General features: G+C 40.0%; 1 protein-coding gene across 1 annotated transcript in view; it reads left to right on the forward strand.

The window, feature by feature from the left end:
- The window catches only part of EGLN3 (egl-9 family hypoxia inducible factor 3), a 29,008-nt gene extending 18,564 nt beyond the window's left edge, over positions 1–10,444 (forward strand). The window contains exons 2-5 of the mRNA XM_049766837.1: positions 1,462–1,581; positions 3,668–3,804; positions 8,580–8,653; positions 9,382–10,444. Coding sequence (XP_049622794.1) covers positions 1,462–1,581; positions 3,668–3,804; positions 8,580–8,653; positions 9,382–9,413 — 363 coding nt within the window. The 3' untranslated portion in view covers positions 9,414–10,444. The remainder of the gene's footprint in view (positions 1–1,461; positions 1,582–3,667; positions 3,805–8,579; positions 8,654–9,381) is intronic.
- Positions 10,445–21,887: the final 11,443 nt, after the last annotated feature.

Genomic DNA, 21,887 nt, shown 5'->3' on the forward strand with positions numbered 1-21,887 from the left:
TTTCTGTCTTCTCTGTGCTCAGAGATCACTCTTGGTGGGCTCTAGGAACCATTTACAATGGTAGGGTTCTACCTCAGTCAACTACGTGCCAGTCAAGAGTCCTACCTGCTGTACTATCTCTCCAGACTCCCCAAACAGGTTTTGAATAGACACATTTATGCTATGTCATAAATCATAATGGTATCAAGAATGCATCAGTGAACAAAACAGGAAAATATATCTTTTGCCCCTTACATTGCGAGTTTCTAATATCTATACTTTATATATCTTATCACTTAAAAATACTTTTAACACTGTTCTGTTGTCCTATAGGAAAATTTTACTCTTTACACTTTTTTTAAATTCCTCTATAAATTTCCCATGGAACAATTAGAAATTGGTTATGCTTTTCATATTAATTTTATAATAGTAATTTTCAGTAGGATTTAAAGTATTTTAAATGAAGAAGAAAGATTATAATTTGATCGGTATTATCAGGAAGAAGACAGTCATTAAGAGACGTGTTTTTGGGTCATACCCAGCAATAGTTAAGGCTGACTGCCCTCAGTGATCACTCCAGGCATTACTAGGGAGGACATATTCAGTGCTTTATGTTAAGATCTAACCTGTGTCAGGCTGGGTGCATAGCAGACATCTTACTTACTCTGTATTATCTCTTCTGCCCCATGTCTGCTTTTATTTTTGGTCTGACTCAGACCTGATTGTAGTGTCTGCTGACAGAGTGAGGAATAGTTTCAGACTGATACTCCTTCTTTTTTGAGGTTTAAGGATTTTATTGTGTACATCTGATCTTCAGGATGTCTTCCTGATTCTCTATAAGTACAAGTATCTTTAGCCACTGCTCTGAGACAGCATATGGAGATGCAGAATTATTGCCAAACAGGCATAAACTTTAAATTTCATAACATTTTGACTTTGGGGAGAACTCAGAACCTAATTTTTCAAAAAGGAATACTGAAGGAGCTTGCTGGGCATCCTAATGATAATGTAGAGAGTTTCCTATCCACACTGTTCCAGAACTGTAGGAATATTTTGGAACACTTTCTACTAGGCTGAATCATGAAGTATGTCTTGAGGGTTAAACTTTTCTGCTGGGGGCTGGTGAGGTGGCACTAGAGGTAAGGTGTCTGCCTTGCAAGCGCTAGCCAAGGAAGGACTGTGGTTCGACGCCCCCCCCCCCCCCCGGCATCCCATATGGTCCCCCCTAGCCAGGGGCAATTTCTGAGCGCTTAGCCAGGAGTAACCCCTGAGCATCAAATGGGTGTGGCCCCAAAAACCAAAAAATAAACAAAAAACTTTTCTGCTGAAATGTCTAAATTTTGGTGCTATATGTGCAATTAAGTATCTAGTAGTTACCTGTAAATGGCATTTAACATCTAAGGAAACTGTGTTACTCATATTCTCACTAGAGAGAAGATCTTCTCAGCTTTGTTAACCAATTTTTGGTGTATCTCTCCATAGGCAATGGTGGCTTGCTACCCAGGAAATGGAACTGGTTATGTTCGACATGTTGACAACCCCAATGGCGATGGCCGCTGTATCACCTGCATCTACTATTTGAACAAGAATTGGGATGCCAAGGTACTTGGATGGAGTAGAGTATGATAATGGAAACTGTAGGAAGAATAGTGCAGATGTCTTAAATGACTAATCAGAATTTATATCTTCTATTGATGAGTTTTCTCATTTATAACCCTCACACTATTGTTCTCCCAATGATATTAGTACTAATGTTTATTCATCATAAAATTGAAAAGATCAAAATAATGGCTATACAGTTAATTTGATGGGGAAGGAGAAGGTTCTTTATGAAAAGATTGGAGAAGTTGGTGTGAAGAGAAGGCCATTTGTTTTATTTTCTGATGATTTAAGGGATCAAATTTTATTTTTGATGCAATTTTCAGTGCAGACATACATACTTTTTTTCTTCCAGCAATGACATTGAGAGAATTCTCCCCAAGTAGAACTGTAAGATGTAAACTTATCCTCAAGAAAGATGTTGACAGTTCTCTTTCTTTCTGGGTCATCCTTTTTATTGGCTTCTTGCCATAGCTTAATAGGGTTTGCGAAAACCCAAGTCTTTGTGACTTAATTTTGTAATTCTGAACATGCAAATAGATAAAGATAGGAAGTCTGGTTCTATACTTAAAAACATTTGTCTGTAATCTGTGTGCTTTTTGAAAGTTAAAGCTAATTTAGGAGTCTGAGAAGTTGTGACATTTTTTAGACATACTTGTCTTTTGAAGCTTCTGCATCTCCAGTTTGTGTTGTTAAGACATATACTAGTTGTCACAATTGCAAGAAAAATGAAACCTTGGAAACTAATGAATTAGTGACAAGGCTTGTCTCTTCTATTTGTTACCATGACTGGAATATATACTTCTCCAGTGTCCACTTTTGAAAATGTTGTTATAGACAAGCGAGTAGAGTTATGTGTTGTCAACAGTAATGCATTGCCAAGTATGAAATTGCTTAATAGGCAGAGAGACAATGCAGCATCATATTAAGGAGCTTTTCTGACAGGTATCTGATTCTGATTTCATTCTTGGCACTACATGGTTCTCCAAGCACCACCAAGTGTGGCCCCTGAAGGTCCCATACACTGCTGAATAATCCCAGGGCCACAGGACCTGAGCAGTATTGCATCTTCATTCCCTTGAATTGAACCCTCATCCTTTTGGCTAAAATTCACTGGTATCACTGGATCCCTTGGGATATTACCCTCACCCTCCAAAAGAAAAAAAAATTTTTTTTTTTGTTTTAGGGCCATACCCAGTGATGCTTTTGGCTATGCTTTCAGAAATTGCTCCTGGCTTGGGGGACCACATGGGACACCGGGCGATTGAACCATGGTCCATCCTAGGCTAGTGTGGACAAGGCAAATGATTTACCACTTGTGCCACTCCTTCGACTCCAGAAAAAATTTTTTGACATATTGGAGTGCTTGCTACTGCCAAGCATTGTGCTGATGGTAACACTGATGGGAAAAGTCTAAATTCTACCCTTATATGATTATTCTAGTACTAGAAGAGATATGCATGTAACAAAGATGTACTTTTATTAAAAGACAGGGTGATCTGAGAGTTCAGAAAGAAGAATGTGGCACTTCTTTTTTGTTTGTTTGGTTCTTTTGGAGGTCACACTTGGAAGTGCTCAGGGGTTCCTCCTGGCTTTGTGCTCAGGAATCATTCTGGCAGGTTTGAAGGACTATATGAAATGCTGAAGATGAAACCAGGGTTGACCACATAAATGCAAATGTCCTACCCACTATGCTACTGCTCTGGCCCAGAACATGCCATAATTAACCATTAAAGTCACTAAAATGAAAAGACTAGGAAAATTCAGAAGAATATCACCGATTCTAAATGAAGGCAAAGTCCTTCTCAAAAATTATTAATATTAGATTGAACCATGATATATTTGGAGATTTAATCCTATAGTATCCTCTATTTTGTGTCCTTGGAGTCCATGAAAATAAGTGGTGAGAGTTCATTTTGCATGAGGTAAAAGAAGAGCTGTCTTCAGCTTTACTAGGTTTCTTTACTGCAGTAAAATGTGAGAAAAATTTATGTTTGGAAGATTATTGGAAAGATAGCATTGTTTCTAAAGGAAACTGAAATGCAACAGAATAAGAGATGAGAAAATAATTCATCTTGTTGTCCCTCAGCTACATGGTGGAGTCCTACGGATATTTCCAGAAGGCAAGTCATTTATAGCAGATGTGGAACCCATTTTTGACAGACTCCTGTTCTTTTGGTCAGACCGCAGGAATCCACATGAAGTCCAACCTTCTTATGCTACCAGGTAACTGCCATGGCCACAATTCCTCTTGGGAGGCTTCTTGTATAAACCCATTTTCAAAGTTTTTGTTTTGTTTTGTTTTGGGGCCACACCCAGTGATGCTCAGGGGTTAGTCCTGGCTATACACTCAGAAATCGCTCCTGGCTTCGGGGACCGACCATATGGGACTCCAGAGATCAAATGAGATTCATCCTGGGTCAGCCACATGCAAGGCAACCGCCCTACCACTGCACTATCGCTCCAGCCCCAATTTCCAGAGAATTCTTAAAACTCTTGTTAGATTGATGTTGATAGAGAATTCTATCAATTCTAGAGAATTTTAGAATTTTGGTTGTTACATATAAGAAATTATGTCTTGTTCACTCTGAATGAGCTCATCAACTGCTAGTTGTAAGTAGAAAGTTTTAATAACTGAGGTGGAGAGGGTGGCCAAAGAGATGTTTACTTGCGCACCACGACCCAGATTAATCCCCATCATGTCTCCACCCAGTATTACTGCCAGAAGTAATCCATGAACAGGGAGCCAGGTATAAGTCCTGAGTACTGCCAGATGTGGCACCAAAACCGTATCCAGATTCCTGAGAAAAAACATTTAAGAAGATGATTTTGTTCTGACTTCTTTTTATAAACCTTTTTTTTTTAGCCTTGCTTTGTTCTACAGACACCATATTATGTCCCAACAATAAAATGTTTTTGTGTGTTTTGGGCCACATCTGATGGTGCACAGAGGTTATTTCTGGCTCTGTGCTCAGAAATCACTCAAGGGAATGCAGGGGATCGAACTCAGGTTGGCCTTGTGCAAGGCAAATACCCTACCAGCTGTGCTCCAGCCCCAATGAAAAATTTTAAACACCTTCCTTTTTTTTGTCTTTGTTTTATTTTGGGTCATACCCAGTAGTGATTAAGGGACCATGTGTTGATGATTGAATCTATGTGGCATAGGCTCTTGCCTACACTCCAACCCTTTGGGGCTCTCTACATACCCATCTTTCCCCAAAATCTTAACTCACGCATAATGAGAATTTCACAGTAACTTAGCTTCTTTTTAGTGCTACTCTAAAATCTTTTGATGTAACTTCAATTATCTAAACATAAAAGTTCAGTTCGCTACCACTTGAGGGTCAGTCAAATGAAAGACATGGTGATAGCTTGAGAAAGAGCTTTATTGACCACCTGTGGAAATTGAAAGATGGGGAACTCATGTCCTCAAAGCAACCATTTTGTCTACATGGTCATAATAAGGGTTTTTACAGAGAAGGAAGGGTATGCTATAGACTGATAAATGACAGGGTAATTAATAAATTCAGGGACTGTCCCTGAGACACACTTTCAGTGCGACTGTCAATAAATATTTCTGATTAAGGTTTCCATCCTCTTCTACAGGCAAACATAAACGACATTCTCACATTTTTGACCACCCCTAACCAGATGGGTGTCTTGTTTCCTAATATTTAATTCAGTGCCTCATTTCTTCTAAGTCAATGTTGCTTTTATGACTAAATCAGGAAACTAGGCTGCATGGGAGTATAGGCACAACTTTTGTAGTGGAAATCAGTGTTGAGGGCAGGAGGAGAGAACTTAAAAGAATGATTAAACATTAACGAGGTGAATTAAATGAAAAATGAAATGAAAAGCACATGTGTAAAGACTTGTAACTAGCCCTTTCTAAAAATACAAAGCCACAGAGTTGATTATTAAATACTAGATTGAAATGTGTTCAAGGTGAACAGGTAACTTATTCTGCCAGTGGTGTCTGCTTGTGACTTGTTTAAAGGGGTGCAATAACTGGGTCCTGTAATTTGTGCAGAATTTCCTAGTGATTCTCCAGTTTCTTGGCAATGAGAGTTAGTGGGAAAACATTAGCAAAGTTGATTGGAAGCTTTTGGAAAAATATAAAGTGCAATAGAAATTCCAGTGGCTAATAATAATTATAAAATGATATGTTTTGAAAGCTTGCAAGCATGAAATCATTCCTGTTGCCATCATTCCTCTGGCTGCCACAAGCAAACTAATGAAAACCAAGTAGAAAGCTTGAGGGCATCATTATTCCAGTGCATGTTTGCCACAGTGTCCAAAACTATGTCATTTAAAAGAAAGAAAGCCCGGAACTTGAAGTGGTCTATCATTTAAATAAGTCATTCTCTTTCTAACATTTTTCAATATTATGATAATATGATTTTAAATTATGTCCATGTTTATAATTTTGGCAAAGTTGCTACACCATTGCCATGGATGTCTAAAATCCTCCTTACTGCCCTTATGTCTCTTCTAGAACTCGTCATCCTTCCCTAATTCCTCCTTTCCCAAAAATTATCTTTAAAATTTGTTTGGGGACCACATTCAGTGGAATACAGAATACCACTGGCTCTATGCTCAGGGATCATTCTTGAAATGAGGAATGAGATGTGGTGTCCAAAATAAATGGATTAACTGCTTGCAAGGCAAGTTCCTGTTCCCTGTTATATCTCTAGGCCACTTTCATATATATATATATATTTTTTTTTTAAATTTGAGAATATAGACTTATTCATAGGGGTTCTTTTCTTCATTTTTCTAAAACTGATTCAATTTCTTTTTAGACACTGGTTTACAAAGTTGTTCATTTTACAAGTATTTCTGGCATTCAATATCCAATCTCAATCCCACCACCAATGTAACATTCCCTCCACCTTGGTTATCAGATTTTCAACCTTCCCATAGCCTGCCTCTTGGCATATATGAATAACTTATTGAATATTGCTTGATACAACTAAATGGTAATGGAATTATAGAAAAAACTGCATAAAAGAAAATTTGTGAAAATTGTCATATATAGCAATGAGGTCTTATGTCATAGTCTGAAAGTCTTCTAAGCTATATATTCCTGGTTGTGTATTCTGTTGTTGATTTATTTTGTTGAGTTCATGTGGCTCTTATGATAATTTCAAATCTAAGTTGGTATATTCCTATTGGGAAATCAGTATTAAAATAATGGGGGCAGCAGTGGTAGAGCATTTGCCTTTCACACAGCTGATCCAGGACGGACCGTGGTTTGATCTCTGGCATCCAATATGGTCCCCCAAGCCAGGAGCGATTTCTGAGCACATAAAATAATGGGGGTGTCACGTGTCCACGACTTTGAGGATCTGTAGAGCTGGGCTGAAGAGCTCATATGGTGACAGCAGTGGTTTGTAGGGGACCTTTCAAAGGGCCCTAGTGCAATCAGCTGCGAGGCCAATACGTTCAATTACTTTCTTGCTAGTTAGTAGGCCACTTATCTTTGAAGACATTTTCACCACTGTGACTCACACTAAAATGTGGTTTTCAGTGCCTGCATCAATGTAACTCAAATGTACCTTCCCTTTTCTGTGTTCACTCCATCAATTTAGACCTCTTTCAGGTTTCTGGGTTTTTTTCCTATGTAAATCTGTTATTTTATAAGTTGAATGATCTATCTTCCCTGTTAGAGCTTGAGCTCCTTAAGGAAGAGGCAGATTTACATGATTGTAAATTCGAATTTCACTTGTTGAGGCTAATGCTTGGCATGTACTTTGGACTCATAAATGTTTAATACATTTAAATAGAATGGAAATCAGAGAAGTTTATGGTAAGTTAAAATTGGGATGGAGGTACCAGATAGCACAGTGGGTAGTGTCTTTGCTTTGAATGCTGTTGGCCCAGATTCAATCTGCAGCATCTCATATACTGTATATAACTTGAGTATAAGCCGACCCCCCCCCCCCAATTTCACCCTAAAAACTGGAAAAACTTAGTGACTCGAGTATAAGTTGAGGTAAAAAATGCAGCAGTCACTGATAAAATTCAAAAATAAAAATAGATACCCAAAACAATTACAGTAATCGAAGAATCAGTAGGTTAAATGTTTTTCAATATTTATTGCTAAGAAAAACTATAAACTAGCAACAGAAACTTTAAAACTTTAAATAAAGTGCAGAAAACCATAGCTTAACAGGTAATAAAGATAAATCACAAAGGTTAAAATCCTTCAAAATTGGATTTCTCCTACTACTCATCTGTATATCCAAACAGAACTTCAGCTGTATCTGATGTGAGGGTATCAGCATAGACATTATCATCCTCACTGAGTTCGCAAATATCATCACTGCTGTCGATCTTATACAGAGCACAGAATATTGTGGGTAAATAGTTCAGTGACATACAGTGCAGTTCATCCGCCTACCTCTTCAGCTCAGCCCTGACTTGTGTGTGGACTGAGCTGAAGCACCGCCCCCTCCAGCAGACGACAGAAGACGACTGGAGACTACATGCATTTGATTCGGTGCAAGTGCATTGATATATCTTGCACAAATAACCCGTATGACCCGAGTTGTGCCCCAAAACTCGGCTTATACTCGATTAATTACCCCAAGCATTACCAGGAATTATTCCTGAGCAGAGAGCCAGTGGTAACCCCTGAGCACCACCAGGTGAGGCCCCAAAACAGTACCCCCCCCAAAAAAAAAGGATAGACTTCCAATAATAGAAAACATTTAACATGTTGATTCTGATGAGAGATTTATAGAATTTTTTGTTTTAAGGAAGTATTTTTAAACTTATTATATCTTGGGTCAGAGTAATAGCCAGCAGATGAGGTGTTTGCCTTGCACACAGCCAACCAGGGTTAAGTCCCCAGTATTTCATATGGTCCCCTGAGCCTGCCAGGAGCAGTTTCTGAGTGCAGAGCCAGAAGTAACCTCTGAGCACCTCTGGCTGTGGCCCCAAACCCAAAATAAATGATTAAATAAATAAGTAATCTTATATCTGCTTGTTTTTCACAGATATGCTATGACTGTTTGGTACTTTGATGCTGAAGAAAGAGCAGAAGCCAAGAAGAAATTCAAGAATTTAACTAGTATGTATTTGATAACCACTTTTGACTTTTGATCCAGTATTTTTTAAGATTTCTTTATGTATTATGTATTCTAATATACTGTGTTTAGTTCCAAGTATGACTTGACCTCAGATGTAAAGATACCTTGATGGCTTAATCCAGAAACTCCTGTCTTAGCCTTGCTAAGGCTGGGCTATACTAGATGAGAAAGTTACATCACTAATGATTCATCAAACATAACATTACATTTTACATGTGATTTTGGAACATTATAAAGGAGATATAATAAACCCAGATGTAATTAATTATTTTATTTGGAGTGAGTCATGACTCAGTATAAAAACTGGCTTGTTTAATAGAAAACTTAATATAACTTAACATTATTCTTGTGTACTCCTGACCATATTTTAAGGCAAGTTTTCTCAAAATATGTTGCATTGAGGGGTCAGGTCCAGCCAGATTAAAGTATTGCCTATATTTTTTTTTGAAATATCAGTGCTCATTGGCATATGAATGGAAAAATATTAATTTAAACTTTTTTGCAATGAACCTATAATATTGCATAACACCTGGTCCATCCAGGTTATCTACCATCAACCCAAAGACATAGACAAAGCTCTACCAGGAAACAGTGTTCAACTTTGTTATCTGAGATGGGAGTATTGATTAAAAGATCTTTTGATGATACTTGTAACATTAATCAGATCTGATCTCTTGTCCTCTTTGCTTTTTGTCTTTCCCCAATGCAGGGAAATCTGAGTCTGCCCTTACTGAAGATTGATTGTGATGGAAAAATCTACTGGTCTAATGTGTTTTTGCAATGGTTCCCAATTTTTTTAAAGCTTGAGTTCCAAAGATGGCCTCTTCTGTGACTTGAACTTCCCCTCACTGCTTTCATCGGTCACATCCTTGTCTTGCCTATGGTACTTTGTGTTTTCTTGCCAAGACTACCTCAGTCTTCAGATATTCTTAGCCAGATTGACTCATTTGCCAACTCCAGAAATACCTGCAAATGATCTATCTGGCTGGTGGTTTAACTGATAGATTGAGGGATACTGGCTCTCTAAAACAAGAGCCCAGAAACATGGGCAAGAGAATGACTCTTACTTGCACTTTATCTGCAATTTCAGATTTGAAACAAGGAGGTTGCAGAAGGAAAAAACCATGATGATACATGTTACAGAGAGATGGCATTGAAGCTTTCACACTGGGAAACCAATTTGTGTCATCAGAACAATTTCCAGATGTGCCCTCTCCAGGGCTTTTGGGGGGTTCTGGAGAATTATCAGAACCTAATGACTTTATTACCTCTAGAAAGGGCTGCTGTCATAGGCATCAATTATAAGTGTCCATTGGGGTGGACACTCCTTTTTCCTGGTGTGCTACCTGGATTTTCTGCCTCTGCCCCCCTATTGCTGAACATAGGACTTTTAATTAAATATGACAATACCATTTATTCTCTATTTTCACTTTATATTGAGAGAATTTAATTTCTTGGAGATTAAGCTAGGCATTAATTATTTTTGTTGCTTTGTTGAAATAACATTTGCATTTAAATCTAAGGGGGTAGGGGAAATCTACTCAGTAGTTTAGCATCAACAACCTGTGATGTTGATTCTGAAAGATCAGAATCTGTAGCTATACAGAAAATACAGTGCATGGTGAACAGCAGAAATGGGATGGAAATGGGTATGTGGGCATTTCCATTTTTCACTTTTTCTTTTTAATGGATTCACCCTTTAAAAAAATAACAACAGAAAAATATAGGGTGCTGTATTTTAAAAGGAAATGGAAATAAAACCAAATTTTGAATCAAGTTCTTGGTGTGATTTTATTGTCTGTCGATAGCCTCTCTAGCTGGCTTGACCCCCATTTCACAGCAGTCAACCACTGTGAGTTCAGGAATGGAGACATAAGCTACAACCCTGGAAGGTGCTACCACTGCATTTAGCAGAGATGGTGCTGACTTAAGACTTCAGTATTGAACTTTGTTTTTTTGAAAGTTACTACTATTCCTAGTTATCAGTTTTGTAGAATTTAGGGAGGTGGGGTGCAGAATATTTTGAATCCTTTTATTGCCAGAAATATTTCCTCTGGTCATTTACAGATAGGCAGAATTTCTAAGGAGGAAGTTTACATGTTTCCTTCTCTTGTCTGCGTTTACAATGACCTTTTAAAAATACTTAATATTTTACTATGTTATTTACTTATTTATTATGTTTCTTGTCTTTTGTCTTTCCTCTAGAGTAGAAGTAAGATGAATATAGGGAGTTTATATATTTATTTATTTTTTATTTTTTTGGTTTTTGGGCCACACCCGTTTGATGCTCAGGGGTTACTCCTGGCTAAGGGCTCAGAAATTGCCCCTGGCTTCGGGGGACCATATGGGACGCCAGGGGATTGAACCACGGTCCTTCCTTGGCTAGTGCTTGCAAGGCAGACACTTTACCTCTAGCGCTACCTCGCCGGCCCCATTGTATGTATTTTTAATCCATAGAATATATTCCCAGCAAATAACTGCCTTAGAGTTAAGAACTTAGTAAAAATGTATTGAGTAAAATATACTCTCTTAACAGTGTTTTTATGGTTTGATTAATCTCCAATAGCTTTGCTGAGAAAGGTTTGCAAGAATTTTTGCATGCGTAGCTTTCTCTCATTGGCATAAATTCAGACTAAGTGTTTTAGAATATATTGTTTGTACACAGAGTCAATAAGACTAAAACCAAAAAGTCCAAACATCAACAACCAAACTTAAAAAGGTCAGGTCAGGTTGGCAGTTTATAGAAAGGAGTGGTGGGAGATAACCTGGGAACCCTGTTGGAGAGAAGACTCTGGTGAAGGACTTGGTGCTGGAACATAGCATGTCTAAAATCCAACTATGAATCACTTTGTAGATTGTGGGAATTTAATAAGTTAAAAAAAAGTTTTGGTCGTAGAATCACTTCATCTTTGTTTACCTGTTTGAATAGGTCATTGATCAGTCTCCACCTGCAAAATGAGCAAAGAAGAATTTTTCCCTTCAGTATCTGGGGACAGCTGAAATAAATATAGGACGCTTCATATAAGATGGAGGATATTCGTCCCTTGGAACAACTTTGAAAAATATTTTTGCTTTAAGTTTTTTCTTTGTTTGAGAGCCATGCCCAGTGTTGTTCAGTGGCTATTCCTAGCTTTGCTTCCAGGAATGTCTCTGGTAGTGCTTAGGAGACCATATGTGCAACTAGAGAGTCAAACTGGGTGTACTTGGTACAAGGCAAATGCTTTAACCCCTGTGCTATGTCACTCTAGCCCCTATAATCTAAGTTTTTCTCTATGATTATTGTCATGAAAATGAAAGTGACAATATTTTGAAGGACTATATCAAGTCATTCTAATAAGTATGTCATGTATTTTTTTTTTTTTGGTTTTGTTTTTGGGCCACACCTGGCGGTGCTCAGGGGTTACTCCTGGCTGTCTGCTCAGAAATAGCTCCTGGCAGGCACAGGGGACCATATGGGACACCGGGATTCGAACCAACCACCTTTGGTCCTGGATTGGCTGCTTGCAAGGCAAACGCCGCTGTGCTATCTCTCCGGGCCCATTTTTTTTTTTTTTTTGGTTTTGTTTTTGGGCCACACCTGGCGGTGCTCAGGGGTTACTCCTGGCTGTTTGCTCAGAAATAGCTCCTGGCAGGCATGGGGGACCATATGGGACACAGGGATTTGAACCAACCACCTTTGGTCCTGGATTGGCTGCTTGCAAGGCAAACACCGCTGTGCTATCTCTCCAGGCCCGTATTTTTAAGTCAGTATTTTGATATGCCAAAATATATGACCTCATTCTGTTCACAAAAATAAGAAGTCCTATAAACTATATAACAAAATTTTTTTAATGCACTGATTTTTCATGGGTGAATTTGAGTCCTAGAAAATTAACTTGGAAAATGCAACTATAATAGTGTCTGCTTTATTGCTCCTCTCTTTGACAACCCACTTAGGAGAGGGCTTAACCCTGCTGGAGAAACATTATTTGGCAAATAATCTGATCAATTTCCTTTATATTCCTGGCAATGAAATGTTAAGAGCCTACCTCAGTGTTACGTCATCTATATAGTGCAAAGTTCTGGGCAGGAGATTAAATTTTGAAGCAAAGATCCAATTTCATGGAAATAAAAAGTCTTACCTAAGTGCACTAAATAGATCTTTAGAGGAGTAGTTAATACCAATTAAATGCTGGGCTGTCTGAAACATGAATTATCCATTCAGGCATGATTTTGTTTTTTTTTAAATGACTCAGGCTCTTTAGAAGCTGGATCCTAATTTCTTTTGGCCATTCATTCTTGAAATTTCCTGTGTTTCATAAAGCATTGATGGAGAATTGGTGCTGGATCAGCATTTTTTTTTTTTTATAAAATTGGGAGTTTGTGTATGTCAGGTGCTTTTATATTTGATCAACTGTGAGGATAAGCACAAAGGATATTCTTGGTAAAGTTATTTTAAATAAAAATAATGTAGAGCTGAGCTTCTGTCTTGAGTCTTGGAATGCCATGAGGAGAATACTAGTTAGTAAGGTAGTTCGAGACTATTGCCACCCCTACTCCTGCCAAAGGAGTAGAAATAAGTAGCTGTATTCAAAATGAAGTTGGCTGTGGTTGAACACTGTTGAAACGAACCTGTTAGTTTTTCTATTAAAGTCAATTTACTGTCCAACCCAATGTTCTTCCATTCACATACAATTTTACTACACAGCTGTCTCACTGGAGAGAAAAGGGCTAGGCCAGAATCATGGTAGAGAATGATCGGGATCTGTTAGCAATGCATTAGATGCCACTATAGCTAATTCTGTGCTCTGTGATCTCACATGAGTATTCTTTATCACAGACAGTTCTTTACTGATGACCTTATGTAATGTTGAATGAAGATTGACAAACATTCTATTCTAAATATTTGGGCAGCTGTATGTGGACAGTTAGCATACATGATCTTGTAAAGGTGGCTTGTAAAGCATGTCATTTTAATTTAACACACACTCTTACTTCAGTACTCTAAATGACATAGTACTGAAAAGCACTGAATTCTTTTTGGATCCTGTTTGTTTGACCTTTGATAAACTTAGCACTTAGAAAATCAGCTTATTTTGGAAGTAGTTACTGCTTACGCTCCTGTGTCCTGAAAATTTTCATAAATTTATTATTCTGTGGTTTTTATTTTTTTTTGGTCAAGTTCTAGAAATATCTCCTGTGTTTTCATCATCTGAATATTTTTTTAAATAAAAATTATTTCAAGACCATCTATCACATAATTGGCATAGCACATTTGTTTCCAGGTTAGTGGAAGCAAAATTATTTTAAAAAAGAGAAGAAAAGAAAAAATAACAAAATTTGTGAAAATTATTGTATCCTCTAATGAGGTTTAATGGCAATGTTATTATCTGAAGGTTTAATAAGCTCTTGTTTCTAGTCGGTCATTCTGTTACTTTTGTTTCTAAACATTAGGTGACTTCAGATGCACATTGGCATCAGTATTGGTGTGTTTCTATAGAGATGACAGTATTAAAAAGTTCACAGTCATGTGGTCCAGAAATTCTAATCATTATTGTTGATACTGAGGCTTTTGTGGGGTGTTTTGGTTTCTAGGGCTTCTGGAAGTATGAGAAGGTGCGTGAGAGTACCCCACATTAACTCCAAAAAGGTGTTGGTGATGTCAGCTTAATTATGAGCATACCTGGATTTTTGGTCAGATTGTAGTCTGCAGAGAGCCATAGTGAATGGTGAATCAGAGCCATTAGTAAAGTGGGTGCAGTAGGCATGGTTTTGGTAGGGTAGGGTTTGTGGCCCTGCCCTCTCCTCCCAAAATTATCAGCTTTCAGCTGCATGAGCTATAATTTTTCACAGGTTGGTATATTTCTCTTTCAAGATATATACCCGGCCCAATGCAGACATAGAAACTGTGTTTGTTTCAATTTTTTGTTTTGGTTTTTCGGCCACACCCGTTGGATGCTTAGGGGTTACTCCTGGCTAAGCGCTCAGAAATTGCCCCTGGCTTGGGGGGACCATATGGGACGCCGGGGGATTGAACCGCGGTCCTTCCTTGGCTAGTGCTTACAAGGCAGACACCTTACCTCTAGCGCTACCTCGCTGGCCCCTTGTTTCAATTTTTAAGCATAGTTGTGGAGTAGAATTCATTATTTAAGGTTATATAAATACCAGCCATTACATATGAACAAACTAAATTTTTGTGCCCATTTTTTGAGGGAAAAATGCAGGACCCCTATATAGATGTCAAAGGTGCAAAATTTTTTTTTCATTTCTTCTACAAAAACTTCCATGACAATGGGAGTTATAACTATGGTGTGAGAGGTATATTTTAGAGAGTGTTTGGAACATCCCAAAGTCAGTGCAGATCTCAGAAGAGCTAATGGAGAGAAGCTGGGAAGAGCTGCTGTGAGGGAGGAAGCAGAAACTATCAGCCAGAGAATGAACTGATAGCCAGCTATTTGGATTCTGAAGAAAAAAAAATCAGTGTGTTCCAGGTCAATTGCCATCAAAATGCTAGAAAAGGGGCAGAGATATTGGGCAGGGTTAAGACATTTGCTTACCTTCAGAGGACTCTGTGATCACACCTCATGGTCCCATTAGTCAGGGGTCTTCAAACTACGGCCTGCGGGCCACATATTGTATTTATTCCCATTTTGTTTCTTCACTTCTAAATAAGATATATGCAGTGTGCATAGAAATTTGTTCATAATTTTTGTTTTTACTATAATCTGGCCCTCCAGCCGTCTGAAGTACAGTGAACTGGCCCCCTGTTTAAAAAGTTTGAGGACCCCTGCCTGGGTGTGGCATAGACACCCTCCCCATTGCCTTTGTAAAATGTTGGGAAGCAGAAATGTCTCAAGACCCTTTTCTATGAATTTGGTCTTTCTGAAAAGGTACTAAATGTCCAAGAGGAAAAGCTACTAACCAATCTGTAAAGAGGTCTAGAGGAAACAACTCCACCCCAAACTGTCCCACAGCCCATTTCTGCTATCTCCCTGGAGGCCTCTATGCTGTCCTGGAAAGCAGCACCTCGAGCAAGGCCTCCTCCTGCACGCTTGGCACGTCTGCATGCTCATTTCCTCCTATTTTTATGCTTATTCATCCTGTGGCCCGTGTTCTCTTTGACATGCCTATTTTTTTCCCACCCTCCTGTGGTGAGAGATAACATTCTCAGGACTTAATTCTCATCTGATAAGTTTTATTTTTAAACCATCTCTACATCCTTTCCTCTTGACTTCTCATTTTCCCAAGTTTATATGCTCTGGGCTTTACTGGCTTCCTCAGAAGGTGTGAACAGAAGGTCTGGCTTTGTGTTCTTTGTGCTAGGGGTTTTCCAAGATGAAGCAGCTGCACTGGGTGCTGGGAACCCAGTGGAGACTCCCAAGACAAGAACCCACTCTCCTCTTCTATGTTCCTCTTTCTCACAGTATTATTCACACTTTCCTCCTGTTTCTCAGTGCAGCTGCCAGAGTTTCTTCAAGTCAGCCAATTGATGTTATCTCGATAGGGCAAACATACTTTTATCAAACAAGTCTGCTGTGAGTAGCGATCAGAGTGGACTTTGTCACATCTTCAGTGAGTGACCCTGAAGCCACTTCAGTCTCCTACAAGTGTGACAAAGCCATGGCTTGACACAGTGACTCTTGGCTAGAAATGAATCAGAAGGAACAAGCACCCAGCCAATGGAAGGGAAAGGTCTCTGTGTTATTTTGGTTTGGTGGTTTGCTCTTGTGAGTTTGGATGGAGGCTTTCCCAGAAGAGTACGTGAAGAGCAAACTGTGATCTCAGTCACTCAAGTACATATACATTCCTTTTTCCTTTTTAGACACTGCCCCAACATTCCACCCTCCCTCCCCAAATATGACTAAATATGGTGGTGAGTGAACATTTTCCAACTGATACTGGATGAAGAGGAAGTTTTTAACCTGAAGAGGGGACTGGAGTTTGCAGTCACTTACTATGTTCCCCAGAGAGCTCAGGGCCTGGGAATGCTGCTCAAGACAGGAACTTGATGGCCACCAATGGCAGTTTGTTCCCAATGGCAGTTGGGTCTCAAGTATCACTTAGCGTTGACAAGCATCTTGTATAGAGTGGCTGCACGCTCCTAGAACACTAATGGCACTGAGATGCAAACAAACGAAAAATTCCTCCTGAGATAGCCTTATAGGATAGAAGACTATTAGCAGAAGACTGATGAGTGAGCACAGGTACTAAAATGTGAGCACTTTATCATGGTGAGTCAATTAGTGTCCTGGGAGGAAAGATGACACATATGAATGAGGACAATGGGAAGAGTGTTAAATAAAGGACTTTTAAAACAGTCAAGGTAGGAGCAGGTTAAGTATGGAGCCTAATGATATAACAGCAGGTGATACAACCACATATGGAAGAGATGTTGAAAGGAAAAGGTAAACAAGTTGAGTAGAGAGTCTGTGTGTGTGTGTGGGGGGGGGGCTCTAGGGTTACATTTGGTGGTGTTCAGGGACCATGCCAGGTTTAGTGCCTTGGGGGTGTCACTCCTTATGGTTTTCAGGGGACCATGTAGTGCTGGCTTTTAACCTAGGTCTTCTGCATGCAAAGCATAAACTCAGCTTGTTGAGCTGTCTCTGGCCCAGTTGGTCCTTGGTGGTTGGTGGGATGAATTTAGACCTTGATCACAAGGTCCAGTAAGAAGGGAGCCAGAGGACTAAACCCACCATCCTCATGCTTTTCCCTCCTCAAAATGCTGGAGTATAGCCCTGGCTGAGCACATGGAGAAGCTACCAGTCAAAAAGCCCACTGGCAGAGGCACAGGCCAGGTTCCCATTGCTCAGATGCATAAAGATGAAAAGGCAAAAAAGAAGGATCTAGGCAAAGAGTTCCAGAATTCTCCATGGGGAAGTTTCCTCCTTGCTTCTCTCCATACACCACTCTCTACCTATTCTTAAGCCTATTGTTACTGACTTCTGCCTTCCCTAGAATCTGTTCCCATACTGTTGTGCATGGGTGATGATAGTCATTCAAATCAGTGGTCTTCAACCAACAGTTCATGGACCAGTTCTGGAACTTGGGTGTATAAAGGTTAAAACCACTCATCTACAGCCTTGGTTATAAGTTCTGATATAAGTTCTGATCAGTATGCAGACAGGTGCCAACCTGCAGGTGTATAAAGGTGATAACAACTGGTCTAGAACTCAACACCTTTAAATGAATTTATTTTCCTTTCATATCCATCAGTCATTCTAGCTCACTATATCATATTTTTTTATTACATTCAGAAGAGTATTGGAAATTTTGATTTCTAGTATTCTATCACATCAATACTTTTTTTGGTTTGTTTTTGGGCCACATTCAGTGGTGCTCAGAGGTTACTCCTGGCTCTGTGCTCAGAGCTTATACCTGGCAGTGTTTGGGGGACCATATGGTATGCCAGGGATCAAACTGGGGTCCACCTTGTGCAAGACAAATGCTCTACCCGCTGTGTTATTGCTCTGCCCCCCAACATGAATACTTTTACTTAAGGTGGTATTCTTTGCATCTGTGTAAAATAAAACAATTTTGATATGAGGGGCATTTCTTTTTATTGATTTGGAAGGGTAGGATGTCAGAATGTTTAGGCATCGCAGAGAGAAACTAAGTTCTCCATGGAATGGTTTGAAAGGGACCATTGTCACTTGAGGGGATAATGCATCTGACTTTGCATGTCCACTTCATGTTTTTTCATCCATGGGAGTCCATGAACTCTCCCTCAAAAGATTTGAAGTGTTTCTCACTACTCTGACAGCCCTTCTGAAACATTCTCACTCATGACCGACCACACAGCAATCCACATTTGAAGCAACTTCCTTAGTTTCACCTATGGATTTTGTTTGTGGTCTACAATATCCTTGGCAAAATCTCCCTCGTCCTTCAGTAGAATTCTCCCCTTTCTTTTAAGACATCATTGGGTGGCAAGTGAGGCTTGAGGAGCAGAGCCTGGTGGGAACACTCTGCAGGCTGCATCACCCCTGATAATTCACAGAAAATGCAGTAGCATCTCCTCTGGGGAAGGATGGGAAGAAAGCTGCTCAGACAGCCTTCCTCCAACTTCAGTGACTTAGAGCTTCTGGCTGGCAGTGGACAGGGCAGAACTCACTGTGGATCGGGTAAAGTGGTCATTGTTCCATATTATTCTGCATTTTCATGAGCACTTCTGCTTTTGAGAGACACATTCATTTGGGCCTGGAGATCTGGATTTTACTCTGAATTTGGCTGATCCTCCATGTCCTGTTTGCATCCTGCTTGAATGCAAGAAGAAACATCACAGATACACAAAAATAGGCCAGGAGCAATGGACACCTCCCTGGATAGGCATCTGCACTGAGCAATCTGGAAACATGTAGGACAATTTTCAACTCTGTACCTGATCTTCACTTCTTAGCTGAGGAATTTCTCCTGCACCATGGTCCCCAGCTCTTTTACTTTCCAGTTACATGACATACCAGCTTCCTTCAGATTTTTAAATCCCAAGAAAAGAATGTGGTGGGCTGGAGAGATAGGATAACAGATAAAGCACTTGCCTTGCATGTAGTTGTCCCAGGTTTGAATCCAGCACTACATATAACCCTGTCTACCAGGAGTGATTCCTGAACATGGCAAGGAATAAGCCCTGAGGACTACGTGGATTGAAAATGTGGATCCAAAGCATTCATTCTGTTAACTTGGAGCCAGACCAGAAGTCTCAATAGCTGGCCCTGCACTTGGGCAGCCAGTGTTGTGAGGGTATAGGAAGGAGAACTCCACTTTTCATTGTGGGCAGCTTAAAGCTGATACTCCAAGAAGGGATCTAGGCTGCTCAGGCCTCTGCAAATTAGAGAGGATTTATTTTTCTGAATTTGGTCTCTCTGACAATCACAAGTCAACTCTTTTCGATTACTCCTCATGGAAACAAGGGGTGAAAGCTATATCCCACCCTAACCTCCCAAATAACCCAAAATGCTACAGATTACCAAAAAAAGATTAAATGCATGTGAGCTTGTCTGAGTCTAGCCACAGGCATTGATAATGCAGATCAGATTTATTTTTGAACATCTGGACTCTGAGATCCTGAGCTGCAGGGAGTAGTTTGCAGAAAGTAAAGGAGGAAGACTGGGCTTGGGGAATTTGGAAGAGGGGAGGAGGAGGTAACCTCCAGGTGGTGGACAGTAGATAGAGTACTTTGTTCTCACGACAATATTTCCATGACTTGTTATTAAAATAGCAGGAGTGGGTGAGTCATGCTGGTTGAGCCCGGGTGCTCAGCACTGTCCCAATTCTATCATGTCTGTAAGATGGCTATCATAGGTTGGGGGTAGGAGATGACTCTTGAAGCGAAAATCATATTACTAAGAAGTTTCATCCTCAAGGGTAATAATTACTTCATAGTCCTTTATTTTTTAGATTATAGATAATTTCTTTAAAAGTAATAAAAACAAACAACTTAATTTACTACAGGACCTAGTTATTCTCCCTGCCCCAATCCTAGGCCCTGTTTCTCCTGCTCCCACTAGTGTGCAGGGAAGCATAAAATGATGAACATAAAACAGACCTGTGGGGGGCCAGAGCGATAACACAGCGGTAGGGTGTTTGCCTTGCATGCAGCTGATTCAGGACAGACCTCGGTTTCGTTCCAGTATGGTTTCCCAAGCCAGGAGCGATTTCTGAGTGCATAGCCAGGAGTAACTCCTGAGCGTCACCTGGTGAGACCAAAAAAATAAAAATAATAAAATAAAATAAAATAAATTAAAAAAAACAAGACAAAAACCAAATCCGTGGGGGTGATAGCTACCAGCCCACCAGCTCAGTCTTGTAGGGAAAAGGCACCAATTACATTTAATCCCTAAAGGCAGCTTCTTCCCAGCTGTGGTTCCTTCTCTCAACTAACACAATTTAGGCCTGAAGGCATTCTGAAAGATCTGCCATTCCTCTTCTCAGAAGCTTGAATTCCTCCCAGCATCTCATCAGTTGCACCTTATTTCTATAAAACCACGCTTGCAAATATTCATCACCAATACTTCAGCCAGATTAGCAGAGAGCAGGAAACAACATCCTCTATGGAAACGAAGTCGTGGACTTGGGAGTCAGACTGGGCTTGACTTTTAATTCAGCTGTTCCTAATTGCGCAGCTTTAATTGTTTCTTCTTCTGTTGTTATTGGTTTGGGACTATGTCTGGCAGTGGTCAGGTCTTACTCTTAGCTCTGTGCTTAGGAATTACTCCTGGTGGGTTTTAGGACTCTATGTGGTACCAGAGACCAAACCTGTGTTAGCTGTGCAAGGCTAGTGTTATATTATCTCTCTAGCCCAACCTATTTCTGACTCTGTAACCTTGCCTCTGCAACCTCTAAAGATGACCTGACAACCCATTTACAAATCGTTTGTTGTCCCTGGGTACCTGGGCTCAGATATCAGAGAGGAGTAGGGCCCAAGGATATGGATTGTCCTGGAGGCAATTATTTCTATGAAGTCTGGATTCTGAGGAGCCACTAAACCCTTTGTAGACCCAGGACTCAATATCTGGTAAATGAGTTATGAATTGTTATGAAGAGCAGTGAGTGATGACTCTGTCAAGGAAATTAGGGGCAAAGTTGTGCAAGTTGGCGTGTAGAGCACTGTAGATGACAGGGGTCCAGGGCTTCCCCTGGGATCCTTCCTAGGAGTACTGTGCCCACTGGAAGGGAAATAAGATAACATCTCTAGTGAGACTCTCATCTCTGCTGGGTTTCTGTTCCAGCAGAGAGCCCTGGACAGCTGAGAAAGAAAGAGGCTTGAGGTGCCTCAGAGCGAAAATAAGCTAAACAGTTGCCAATTTACGGCCTCTTTGTTTCAAGTCCATCCTTCATTGCCTTAATAATGGAGCGAGACTCCAAACATTTCTCATCTCCATAGACCTGATGCTGAACTTTGTCAGTAGAGGGTGCTGGAGAGACGTTGCTGGTTTCAGGATGCTCCTCTTTGACTAGCCCAAAATTGTCAGCCTAACGTGTATAGTGCTCAGTAGAGCTCACCTCATGTTTTATTGCCTATCCTAGCTCAAGCTCTTAGCCCAAGGCACCCAAAGCACCAGTGGGGGGTTCTTGACCACCAACCACAGTCACCCACTTTGAACTTTGTGAGACCCCAGTCCCAGCTCGATGAAGAGGCTACTCACTGTCCAACTTTGTTTCTGCCTTGCCTTGTCAGTATTTATCAGTATTATGTATTCCTTACACATAGTTCAACCTGGCAAATCTTCAGTGCTTAAA

Source organism: Suncus etruscus, chromosome 2 (assembly GCF_024139225.1).
Source record: "Suncus etruscus isolate mSunEtr1 chromosome 2, mSunEtr1.pri.cur, whole genome shotgun sequence".
Classification (NCBI taxonomy): domain Eukaryota; kingdom Metazoa; phylum Chordata; class Mammalia; order Eulipotyphla; family Soricidae; genus Suncus; species Suncus etruscus.